Source organism: Budorcas taxicolor, chromosome 2, assembly GCF_023091745.1.
Source record: "Budorcas taxicolor isolate Tak-1 chromosome 2, Takin1.1, whole genome shotgun sequence".
Taxonomy (NCBI): Eukaryota; Metazoa; Chordata; class Mammalia; order Artiodactyla; family Bovidae; genus Budorcas; species Budorcas taxicolor.
This window is the reverse complement of record NC_068911.1, coordinates 34,350,605-34,363,926: the sequence shown is the minus strand read 5'-3', so window position 1 is coordinate 34,363,926 and position 13,322 is coordinate 34,350,605. Positions and strand designations below refer to the sequence as shown.

The following is a 13,322-nucleotide window of genomic DNA, read 5'->3' as shown; positions in this document are numbered from 1 at the left end:
CTCCAGTCCCCCGGAAGTAGGGGAAGTCAACCAGAGTCTTACCATCACCCACAAACTGGAGCAGGGCCAGGTCAATCTGCCTCTTCCATGGTGAACCCTTCTGGAGGGCGATCCCATAACCAGTGGTAGCAAAGATGTACCCACTCCCAATGGTCACCAGCTTGCAGCCTTCGTCCCTCCCAGCCTTGTAATTCAAGACGGCAGCGTCGTAGATGAAAGCATCCAGTTTCCTGCAATGACAAGAAGCCAGAGAGTCAAGGTGATGGTGAGGTACCATCTTGGGGCCCATCTCCCGAGGCCTGATCCAGCATCACACACTTCCCTATCACCCAGGAGATGATGACTCATGACTGCTCCATCCCGTCATCATAAAAGGATCTATTTTTAATGAGGAGATAAAAGCCAAAACCTTTTCTCCCTGAGTTACAAGAGGCAGCTAAATAAAGACATGAAGAATCCTTATGCCCAAGTGAGTAAACAGTTGAGTTTGCCGGTTGCTAAGTGTTTGCCATCAGCACTCCTAACAGTGTAGAATGGTGGCCTATTTAGAGAGGTTTGCATCAGAACAAAACAAACCATTAACGGACAGGAGAATTTTGTGGCTGCATGTAGGAAGCAGAGAGACTAAACAGGAATGATGCCCCTTCCTGCACAAAGAGACAAGTTTACTATTCATTTCTATTACAAAAATTATTACATCATAATTTTTACAAGCCCAAATAATGTAGAAAATATTAAGAATGCAGTTAAAATTGCCTATAGTTCTGTAACTCAGAGGCAATCTCTGTTAATGTATTTGCGAACAAACTTCCGAATTTTGTATGCATTTGCAAACACACACACACATACACACGTCTTTGAAAACAGGGGCTAGTACTTCTTTTGTAAAGACACTGTAATAAATAGTTTAGGCTTAGTCTCTGATGCAACTACTCAACTCTGCTGCTATAGCATGTTATAGGCCGAACTTTGCTTTCTCAAAATTCATATGTTGAAGTCCCAAGCCCCAGTATCTCTGAATATGAGCTTATTTGGAGATGGGGTCATTGAAGATGAGATTAATTGAGGCGAGGTCACACTGGAGCAAGGTGGGCTCCTAACCCAACACCACTGGTGTCCTGATACAGAGAAGGAATTTGGAGAGAACAAACTTATGTTGCCAGGGGGAAGAATGGGGAGAAAGGATAGTTAGGGAGTTTGGAATGTGTATGTACACACTGCTCTATTTTAAGTGAATAGCCAACAAGGACCTACAGTGTAGCACAGGGAACTCTTCTTGATGTTACGTGGCAGCCTGGATTGGGGGGGAGTTTGGGAAAGAATGTATGTTAGAGGTTCAGTTGTATTGGACTTTTTGCAACCCCATGGACTATAGCCCACGAGGCTCCTCTGTCCACAGGATTTCCCAGGAAAGAACACTGGAGTGGGTTGTCATTCCCTTCTCCAGACACTCTTCCCAATGCATTGAGGGCAGATTCTTTACCATCTGAGCCACCAGGGGAGAATCAGTTCAGTCAGTCAGTTCAGTCGCTCAGTTGTGTCTGACTCTTTGCGACCCCATGAATCGCAGCACGCCAGGCCTCCCTGTCCATCACCAACTCCCGGAGTTTACCCAAACTCATTTCCATCAAGTTGGTGATGCCATCCAGCCATCTCATCCTCTGTCGTCCCCTTCTCCTCCCGCCTTCAATCTTTCCCAGCATCAGGGTCTTTTCCAAGGAGTCAGTTCTTCACATCAGGTGGCCAAAGTACTGGAGTTTCAGCTTCAGCATCAGTCCTTCCAATGAACACCCAGGGGAGAACAGATATATGTATATGTATGGCTGAGTCCCTGGCTATCCACCTGAAACTATTACAATATTGTTGATCGGTTAGACACCAGTGCAAAATGAAAAGCTTTTAAAAAGTAAAAAGAAGGAATTTGGACACAGACGTGCTCACAGAGAGACCGTCAAGGGAAGGTTGGAGTTATGCTGCCACAAGCCTAGGAACCACCAGAGACCAGAAGACCCTTCTGGTGCCTTCAGAGGGGCCACAGCCCTATGGATAACCTTGATCTTGGCCTTCCAGGCTCCAGAAATACAAGACCAAAAAAAATCCCTATTGCTTAAGCTTCTCAATTTGTGATGCTTTGTTATCAAAATCCTAGGAAACTACACAGTATGAAAGCAGCCATCGATAATACATAAATGAAGGAGTTCAACTCTGTCCCAATAAAAGGTTATTCACACAAAATAGCCTGGCCCATGGGACATTAGTTTGCCAACACTGTTTCACTCTCCAAAATATAACAATGCCATGCAAACCATTTTACCAATGGCTTTCTTCTCTTATTTCATCCCACACACAGTGAATGTGCTTCTATGTCAATAAACAGAGCACTCTTTTTAATTTTTTGGTACATTTATTTTTATTGAGGTCTAACTTATATGAAATAAAGCGCTAGATAAATTTTTACATATGTGTACATCCTTGAAATCATCACACACATCAAGATAGAAAGCAACATCACCATCATCTCAAAAGTTCTGTTCGCCTCTCCCAGTCAGCACCCTCCAAAAAAGCAAGCATCCAGTAATCCTCTCAAAGATATTGTTGCTTCTGTTTAGTTGCTAAGTCGCGTACAACTCTTTCTGACCCTATGTAGACTGCAGCACGCCAGGCTCCTCTGTCCTCCACTGTCTCCCGCAGATTCCTCAAATTTATGTCCATTGAGTCTATGGACTCAGTGCTATCTAACCATCTCATCCTCTGCCGGCCTCTTCTTTTGCCTTTGATCTTTCCCAGCATCAGGGTCTTTTCCAATGAGTTGGCTCTTCGCATCAGATGGCCAGAGTATTGGAGCTTCAGCATCAGTCCTTCCAATGAATATTCAGGTTTGATTTCCTTTAGGATGGACTGGTTTGATCTCCTTGATATTCAAGGACTCTCAAGAGTCTTCTACAACACCGCAGTTCAAAAGCATCAGTTCTTTGGTATCTAGCCCTCTTTATGGACCAACTCTCACACCTGTACATGACTACTGGAAAAACCATAGCTTTGACCACACGGACCTTTGTTGGCCAAGTGATGTCTCTGCTTTTCAATACCCTGTCTAGATTTTGTTGTGGACCACATTTTGTCAGAACTCGTCACAGTGGAAGGACTGATGTTGAAGCTGAAACTCCAATACTTTGGCCACCTGATATGAAGAACTGACTCATTTGAAAAGACCCTGATGCTTGGAAAGATTGAAGGCAGGAGGAGAAGGGGACAACAGAGGATGAGATGGTTGGATGGCATCACTGACTCAATGGACATGAGTTTGGGTAAACTCCAGGAGTTGGTGATAGACAGGGAGACCCAGCGTGCTGCAGTCCATAGGGTCACAAAGAGTCGGACACAATGGAGCAAATGAACTAAACTGAACTGAGCTTCACTGTGACCCATCCATCTTGGGTGGCCCTTCATGGCAAGGGTTATGGCTTCTTTGAGTTACACAAGCCCCTTCACCATGACAAGGCTGTGATTGATGAAGGGGTTCAAAGACATGGCTGTGCCTAATTCATGACCTACATACCTATTAATGGGCATGTATGTTTTTTCCATTTTTTAAAGTTATTTAAGAAGGCTGAAATGATCAATCACCCTTGAAAACAGGGATGGAAGTATAAACTCTAAAGTAATAAGAAAAGTCAGTTGAGGAGTGCTCAACTTCTTGACACTTTTTCAGCTTTACCGCTCTTCTCTCCTTAACAAGAAGACATAAAACAGTGAAGCAAAGAAAAATGTAAGTGGTAGCAAGAGCATGTAAAATGCTGCATCCTCTCAGAGACAAGTGCGGAAGGGCTCCCTGTGGGAACAAAACGATTTGGAAGGTTTGCAGCTACGTTCTTCATTTTAATTTGTTTGTTTCTTTAATGGCTAGAGATGGGGCCAAACTACAGGACGTGCCTCACTCACAGACTCTGAAGCTTTCATCTCAGGGCTGTAGGGTTGGAGACTCGGTTTTATACTCTGAGACTATTTAAAGGGCATCAGATGATCTAAGCGGAAGAGTGGGAAAAACTGGGTGTTGTCAACGGTGATGATGAACACAACTGACAAACCAAGAGGAAACAGCCTTTCTGGAGAGCCAGCAATGCTACTGTGGTTCAGGTGCTCGGTTGCGTCCAACTCTTTGTGACCCCATGGACTGCAGCATGGCAGGTCTCCCTGTCCACCATCTCCCAGAGTTTGCTCAAACTCATGTCCATTGAGTCAATGATGTCATTCAACCATCTCATCCTCTGTTGCCCCCTTCTCCTCCTGCCCTCAATCTTTCCCAGCATCACAGTCTTTTCTAATGAGTTGGCTTCTCCCATCAGGTGGCCAGAGTATTGGAGCTTCAGCTTCAGGATCAGTCCTTCCAATGAATATTCAGGACTGATTTCCTTTAGGATGGACTGGTTTGATCTCCTTGTAGTCCAAGGGACTCACTCTCAAGAGTTCGCCAACACCAGTTTGAAAGCATCAGTTCTTCACTGCTCAGCCTTCTTTATGGTCCAGAACGTGGACCATACAGTCCAACTCTAACATCCGCACATGACTACAGGGAAAACCATAGTTTTGACTATATGGACCTTTGTCAGAAAAGTAATGTCGCTGCTTTTTAATATCTGTCTAGCTTTGTCATGGCTTTTCTTCCAAGGAGTAAGTGTCTTTTAATTTCATGGCTGCAGGCACCATCTGCAGTGATTTTGGAGCCCAAGAAAATAAAGTCTGCCTCTGTTTCCACTGTTTCCCCATATATTTGCCATGAATTGATGGAACCAGGTGCCACGATCTTAGTTTTTTGAATGTTGAGATTTAAGCCAACATTTTCACTCTCCTCTTTCACCTTTATCAAGAGGCTCTTTAGTTCCTCTTCACTTTCTGCCATAGGGTGGTGTCATCTGTGTATCTGAGGTTATTGATATTTCTCCTGGCAATCTTGATTCCAGCTTGTCCTTCATCCAACCCAGCATATTGTATGATGTACTCTGCATAGAAGTTAAATAAGCAGGGTGACAATATACAGCCTTGATGTACTCGTTTCCCAATGTTGAACCAGTCTATTGTTTCATGTCCAGTTCTAATTGTTGCTTCTTGACCTGCATACAGGTTTCTCTGAGACCCATGGACTTCGTGGGGGCGGGGGGTGTAGTTGTTAAAGGCTGATTTGTGCATGATGGCAGGAGGGCTTGTGACAGGAGCTGTGGAGGAACAGGTGGGAGGGATCTATGTGCTTTGTCTACATTTGGATGACAGCATCACCTCAGGAAAGTCACTTCCTTCTTTTGCACTGCTGGTTTGTCATCTGTGAGATGAGGTTGACATTGTGGTCCTGTGGAACTGTGGAATTCTACAATTTTGAAACCTGAGTCATCTCTGTCACTCCGAATAGGGAAACTGAGACTTAGGATAACATGTGTCCTGGGGTCTTTGGGACAAACGGATGGCACGTATCGTCTTAATGAAGGTGGAGTGCTTGCAACTCCAACGCTTTATGTTGCCATGGGGATGCTAAGAACCTGGGTTTTATTGAAACTTTCTAAGACTCACCCATCTCTCTGACCTCAGTTCCTCAAAAAGCAAACACAAATAAACGCCTAGGTGTGTACAAGGGTATTCATATATTAAGGCCATTTGTTGGTATTCATGGGGTGAAAGTCCTCCCCATCCTGCTAACCCACCACATGCTGAAACATTTCTGGAATGGAAATTAAATCTGTACCTGGCCCCCGTATGAGAGCTGTCCAAGAGCTGTTTAAATTTGTATTTTATGCAGAGGCATGGATTTCTGCAAATCATTACCATATTTCATGACAAGTCTTGAGCTGAGCAAAAGAACAGCTGGATAAGTGCAAAGAAAAAGGGGAAGTTTACTTGGAAAACGAAGCTTGCAAAAGCAAGATATCATCAAGTCAGAGGGAGGACACCTGCAAAAGACACAGTTATTCTGAGCAAAGTGATCACACGTGGGCACCTCTGGGTGGACTGGCACCAGTACCCTCAGAGGTCTCAGGGCCACGTCAGAACCAAAGTGAGGACAACATGTGAAGGAAACCACAGGGCTACGTGACTTTGATTTCTGTCCCTCATGGAGGATTCTAGAGAGCTGGAGTCTAAATGCGTTGGTCACAGATACCTGCATGTTCAAGAACATCTGAGGGCTTACACAGAACCCCCGATAGACATGGCCACTGTTTGTACAACGCTTGACAAAAACACACAGTCATTTTACATGCATTGTCCCAGTGGGGCCTCACAAATGCCCAGGAGGGAGATTTATTATTATTATTTATTTTATTTTCTTGTGTTGTTTATGAGCAGATGAGATTTCAAGAGGCTAAGGAATTGTAGTGCTGGAGAAAGCCTGAGAGTCCCCTGGACAGCAAGGAGATCAAACCAGTCAGTTCTAAGGGAAATTGACGCTGAATATTCACTGGAAGGACTGATGCTGAAGCTGAACCTCCAATACTTTGGACACCTGATGGGAAGAGCTGACTCACTGGAAAAGACCCTGATGCTGAGAAAGATTGAGGGCAGGAGGAGAAGGGGGCAGCAGAGGATGAGATGGTTGGATGGCATCACTGACTCAATGGACATGAACTTGGGTGAACTCCGGGAGATGGTGAGGGACAGAGAGGTCTGGCATGCTACAGTCCACGGGGTCACAAAATGTAGGACAAAACTTAGTGACTGAACAGCAACAAAAGACTGCCTGAAGCTCACCAGCAGTATCTCCAAACTTTGTACAGGAAGTTCCCTACAAAGGAACCTTCAAGTATGAACTTTCAAAGATGCTAACATTCATTCCATCATTGTTAAGCATGAGGGAAACTGCAGCTTACCCTTCATCTCCTATTGCTGAATATCCTTCAGCTCTGCCATCTCCCACCTCCTTTCTCCCCTCTAGTCAGCGACTCTTCTTGCCTGTTTGCTCCATGCCAGCCCCTGTATGCCAGCCCTGTTGTATTGAACTACTGTACTTTTCAAGGTACTGTAACATTAAAAATGCTTTCTCTTTTTGTGCCTGTTTTTTAATGTATTATTTGCATGAATAGTATTATAAACCTATTATAGTACAGTACAATATAGCTGACATGTTAGTTGGGTGCCTAAGCTAACTCTGTTGGACTCAGGAGCAAATTGGACTTATGAACGCACTCTCGGAATGGAACTCAATTGTACGTAGGGGACTTACTGTACACACACTCTCTATAGCAGCACTGTCCAGAACTTTCTACAGTGATGGAAATACTCCAAATCTGTGCTATGACTATCGAGCCCTTCACATGCGGTTACTGCAACTGAGGACCTGAGGTGTCCATTTTATTTTGTTTCATTAAATCAGATTCCAGTATAAATGGCCAGGCGTGGTCGGGGGCTGCAGAAGTGGCTCCCAGTGGGCGGGGGAGGTGGGGCCCTGCCTCTCCTGGCTCCAACTCAGAGACCTGTGCCTTTGATCTCCTTCCCACTGAAGGGAAAATGTTCCCGTTGTTAAAAAGAAAAGATGTAAAACTCGCTGACGTCCTCCAGCTCGGGCTTTGTGGTCAAAGCCTTTGAACAAGGCCCCTGTGTTTCTCAGCCTTCTTCTTCTCCCTGTAAAGCGGGGCAGACATGAGCTGCCCTCCGAAGGCCACTGGGAATAAAGGGAGGTTATGTAAGGAGAGGTGCGTGCAGGGCCAACACTGGTGGATCCCTCTGCATTCAGATTTTCCAGCAGAGGGGCTTACAACATTCATGCATTGTGCAGGACAAGCCTGGACCTGAATACTTTATAGACATTATCTTGTTTCACTTACTTTCTCTGACTGAGTAAAGCAGGATGCACGCCTGCCACCCCTGTGGAATGAGGAAACAGAGGCCCTGAAAGGTGAAGTGAGGGGCATGGCAGGCCAGCTTATGTGACTGTCAGATGGCACTTGGGCTTAACACAGCCTGACGACAAAGGCCACCCTCATAACCACTGGGACCACATTATCCATAGACTGCGGAGTAAGTGGAAGCAGCTCTCTTACTTATGAAATTCAGGCTGGGGGTTACAGCTCAACGTGAAGCCCACCATGATGAAAAAAGGGAAAGGATCAGACCAGAGCCATCCGGGTTTTAAAAGATCTGGTGGGTTGTTCAGTTTCGTCTGTCTCTTTCCCAGGAGATGCTCAGCCATGTGAGGTCTGGAGTCACTTCCAGAGGAACCATCTCTTGCCCCCAACACATCTTAACCCTACTCGTATGGGAGTCGTTTAGGCATAGGCGGCCATAGGTTCCTGTTGAGGGTAGAGCGTCAGAAAGAGAAGCCCAACTGAGACCAAAAGCTCTGGGGGGATTGGAACTGCAATGGTGGGCAAGAGAGAGGCATGTTAGGCTGCACGGTGGTAACGGGTAGCTCTGGGGATGAAACAACACGGACATTAGAGGCGGGCACTGGCGGAAGAGCCCCTCAGAACGCAGAGCCATGGCTGGAAGCCTCAGGCCTCACAGGGAAGAGCCGTGATGTTTTTCTGCTTGGTTTTTTCTTCCCTTGCTTTTTTTTCTCGTAATTTACTCATTTACTTATTTTTGAGGTGGGTCTTTGTTGCTGAGCAGGCATTGCTCTGGTTCCGGCGAGCGGGAGCTACTCTTCGCTGCGGTGCACGGGCTTCTCATTGCAGTGGCTTCTCTCCTTGCAGAGCACAGGGGCAAGGGCATGCGGGTTTCTGCAGTTGCACCATGTGGGTTCAGAAGTTGTGGCTCCTGGCTCTAGAGCACGCGGGCTTAGTTGTTCCGCAGCATGTGGGATCTTCCCGGACAAGGGATCAAACCTGAGTCTTCTGCGTTGGCAGGCAGATTCTTTACCACCGAGCTACCAGGGAAGCTTTTCTTTTCCTGCTTTTAAAGCAGAGATGTCTGCGGCCCTGCCATCCCAGTTCCTGCCAATCCACACGGCTGTCACTGGCTCAGTGCTTCTCCCACTTAGGGGCAGGGGAGGCTTAAAGATCCCATCTGAGAACGATGATGGGGACAGAGTGCCTGCCAGGCCCACCTCTGCTCCCTACTGAAGGGTGAGCTCTTCTGCAAACATTTGTGACAAATGAACCGAAACCTCGGCTCACCAGTGCGAGGGCTGGGACACAACCAGAGCCTGAAGAGTCATGCTGTGCGGTGCTGGCTGTGGGACATCCCCACCCTCCGCCAGGCATCACTGAGGCTGTGTGGGTGCTGTCATCCTCTCCCGTCACCCGCGGTCCTCAAGGAAAGCAAATGATTAAAAATGACAGTGACTCCGAACTAGAGGGGGAAATAAGACCTCCTCTCTGCAGATTTGCAAAGAGCAAAGGAGGACTCTCACAGGGGTCCCATGCTACTTTCACCCAGCGGCTTCCTGCCGCATTTTTGACAGCTTTGCGGAGCAGCTGCGGCTTCCTCCAGTGTGTAGATCTGACCCTGTTACTTCAGCGGGTCTCTCTTGTAGCTACACGATGGCCTGAACGTTCACTCCCGGCCCTAAGACTGTCTGCCAGCCAAGCAGACTTCCCCTTGCAAAATGCGAGACTGTGGCCTCCAGTCACCGCATGGTTCCTTTGGGGAAAGGGGCTTGTATTGTCAAGGGGCTTGACATTTCCTCATCAAAAGCTTCCGGTTTTAGCTCATCATCTCCTTGTGCATGTTTTCAGAGGCTCTCTGGGGGGTCTTAGCACATTTAAAGGCTAATTATACAGTTAAAGTTAATTATTCATTCATTAACATTCAAGAAGTCTTTAACTTAGACATTGACTTGTTCTGATGAATTAATGGAACCAGAACGTGTGTTGTGTGCGTGTATGTTTTGGAGGTCTAGTGCAAAGCGTTAGTGAGACTTGGGCATTGGATGCTAACTGGTTGTATTTTGGGGTGGGGGTGCTCATCAAAGCCTTCTTAGGAAGAGGAGCACGGCAGTCAGCAGTTCAGGCAGGTCAGCAGGACGAATGTGGGACAGTGGAGGGGGCTCAGGTCTGCCTTGGCCAGCGCTACGGATGAGAGCCAGTCATGGGACCTCTCTGAGCTTTGCTTTTCTCATCTGTAAGGTAGGGGAATAGCAACTCTTTCATGGGACTGGACAGTTCTTGTTTAGTCGCTCAGTTGTGTCTAAATCTTTATGACCCCATGGACCACAGCACGTCAGGCCTCCCTGTCCTTCACCATCTCCCCAAGTTTGCTCAAACTCATGTCCATTGAGTCGGTGATGCCATCCAACCATCTCACCCTCTGTCGTCCCCTTCTCCTCCTGCTCTCAGTCTTTCCCAGCATCACGGTCTTTTCCAATGAGTCAGCTCTTCGCATCAGGTGACCAAAGTCTTGGAGCTTCAGCATCAGTCCTTCCAATGAATATGCAGGGTTGATTTTCTTGGATACAGGATGGATGAAAATGGGAGTGAAGGTGTTTTGGAAACTGTGTTTCCTGGTACGAATCCAGGGGATGGCTGGGGCAGGGGTGACATACGTGAGCAGAGAAGCCATGGTGTGCAAATCACCATCAAAGCATCCAGACTCAGCACTACCGGTGGGTGAGGCACATTCACGGGCCAAAGAAGAGGTACCCTTGATGCACGACAGCCTTTGGAAGTGTCTGCTTGGGCAAGGGACTCTCAATACATACAGAGACCGTACCTGCCATCAGCATGGGATGGTCTGAAATAGATTTTAGGAAAATGACCCAGAATCACATTTTGAAGTTTATGTGTACAAACTTTGAAGTCAGAATTATACCAACCTTGATGCCTTTTCACTAAGGAAGCATTTTTCAGAGCAAACTCCATTAAGCTAATTTAATTCCTAGATGAATGCCTCGTGTAGCATAGTTGAATTATTTCCAATTTTTTTTTTTTTTTTAGAAACTATTTTCACTGGGATCAATTCCTTTGTGTTGCAATTTTACAAGGATTTGATTCATTGATCAGTGTTTGGACCGTAACAAATTTTACTAATTTATAACTTCTGCCATCTTGAGCTTTCTCTAATGGGGATGGTGGCCATCAAGTCCAATTCTCCTGGGTCAAAATTGCACAGAGAGGCAAAGTTGGCCAAGAAGATTTGAGTCATTTATGGATTTGCAGTCAATAACAAATTTCACCCTGTGTGCTTTTCGCTGCTGTCAGTTTAATTTGTGTTGATTAATTCTTCACAGTAATATTCACTGTGAATTGGGCAAAAAAGACGGATGGTGACTATTTATTTTTTAACTGAGAACATTCTGAGCAGTATTGTAAGACTGAGACAGAGAGAGGCAGAGAAGGAGGGAGAAAACAAGAGAGGGGGGAAATACAGAAGGAAGCAGGGACCAAGGAAAATGGGAAGACAGGGAGAGAAGAAGACAGGAAAGAACAAAGAGAGTGAGGGAGAGATAGAGGAGGAGAGAGTGGTTAAGACAGAGAGGGAGAGAGTGAAAAGAGGGAGTCAGGCCTACAGGAAGAGACTCAGAGATGAGAGGGAGGGAGAAGGGAGGCCAAGAGAGGGGAAAGAGAGAGAAAGAAGAAGGAAGGGAGCAAGCGAGGAGGGAAGGAAAGGAGGAGGGGAGAAAGAGGAGGAGGGAGTTCAGCTCAGTCGCTCCGGCGTGTCTGACTCTTTGCCCCATGGACCACAGCATGCCAGACCTCGCTGTCCATCACCAACTCCCGGAGTTGACTCAGACTCATCTCCACAGAGTCAATGATGCCATCCAACCATCTCATCCTCTGTCATCCCCTTCTCCTCCCGCCCTCAATCTTTCCCAGCATCAGGGTCTTTTCCAATGAGTCAACTCTTTGCATGAGATTACCGAAGTATTAGAGTTTCAGCTTCAACATCAGTCCGTCCAATGAACACTCAGGACTGATCTCCTTTAGGATGGACTGGTTGGATCTCCTTGCAGTCCAAGGGACTCTCAGGAGTCTTGGGAGAGAGAGTGGAGAAAGGGAGAAACAGCAGAAAGGAAGCAGGGCAAACAGTTTGCCTACTAACAACCTCACAAACAGGACAAGGTTAAAATGACACATCAAACCCCCTCTTCTTCATTACTGCTGAATGTAACAAACTAACCTTATCCAAGATATTGATAGATCATGTACTGCAGCCTTTTGATTTTTCAGGAGAGAAAACCAAAGCCCAGAGGAGGTCTCTGCCCTGGGTGTCCCACAGCATCAGAGCTTCCAGACCCGTCTACCACCTGCCAATGCAACGCGCCTTCAGGGCCAGGCTGTCACTGGCTTCCGGAATCAGAGCGCCTGTCCTCAGGTTGGGTATGGAGTCAGAGAAGCATCACTGTGGGGCGTTGGGTGAGTCTGTGCTCAGACCTAAGCCTTGACTTCCCCATCTGACCAGAAGGAAAACGATCTCTTCTGGTGGCTGTACTCTGGTTGAAGGAAGCAATGACTGGAAACTTGCTTGAGGGATTATAGAGTGCTCTGCAAATGCTCTTCCTTCTTCATGCTATGGCTCATGCTCTGACCAGGAAAAGTATTGATTCCTGCCCACACGTCAGTCTTTTATGGCGTTTCTTAGTAGATATTCTTCAAGTTCCACGGTGCAAAAGTTCCACGGTGCACAGCACAGTATTTAAAATGCTCATATTACACAGAATGTTTTCTGTTACAGACTTTTCCTGAATGTTGACTGTGCGTCAGACACTGCTCTCTGCCTGCCTGTCTCATTTAATCCTTACAATGGTTCTAAGTGCAGGTTCCTAAGGTATGGTTCCTAGGTGAAGGAATCATAGTTAGCATTATTTTATAAACAAAAACCCTGAGGTCTATGAAGTTAATTAGCGTGTCTAAAGTCCCACAGCTGACCGTCAGCAGAGAGGGAATTCGAATCCAGGATGCTTGGCTCTTAAGCATCACCACACACTCCTGGTAAAGATGGTGATCCTGCTGAACTTGTCACATACCAGGACTGAAAGGCAGGGACTCTCAAGGCCAGAAAATAAATGACAGTGAGAGACTGGGGAAAGAATCAATGAAAGCCTATTATGCATCTGATACAGTGCCGGAATTTTCCGCAAGTCGATTCATTCAGTCCTCAGAAGTGTTCTGAATGTGCGTGTTCAATCCTGTCTGACTCTTTGTGATCCAAAGGACTGACTGTAGCCCACCAGGTACCTAAGTCCATGGGATTTTTCAGGCAAGAATACTGGAGTGGGTAGCTATTTCCTCCAGGATTTGGAAGCTGTGGGAAATAGCCTCAGAGAGGTTATTTAAATTTCCAGAAGTCACACAGCTGGTAATTAGCAGAGTAAGAAAATAAAGCTAGGTATTTCTCAATTCAAGGTCAATGCTCTGAATCATGGGGTCATTCAGAAAATAAATAAGTCAATCAATCAGCTG

The 13,322-nt window shown here is 46.3% G+C and overlaps 1 protein-coding gene across 1 annotated transcript in view; it reads right to left on the bottom strand.

The window, feature by feature from the left end:
- Positions 1 to 13,322, bottom strand: part of GRIN2A (glutamate ionotropic receptor NMDA type subunit 2A) — a 436,390-nt gene that overhangs the window by 38,193 nt on the left and 384,875 nt on the right. Inside the window, exon 10 of the mRNA XM_052664054.1 lies at positions 43 to 230. Coding sequence (XP_052520014.1) covers positions 43 to 230 — 188 coding nt within the window. The remainder of the gene's footprint in view (positions 1 to 42; positions 231 to 13,322) is intronic.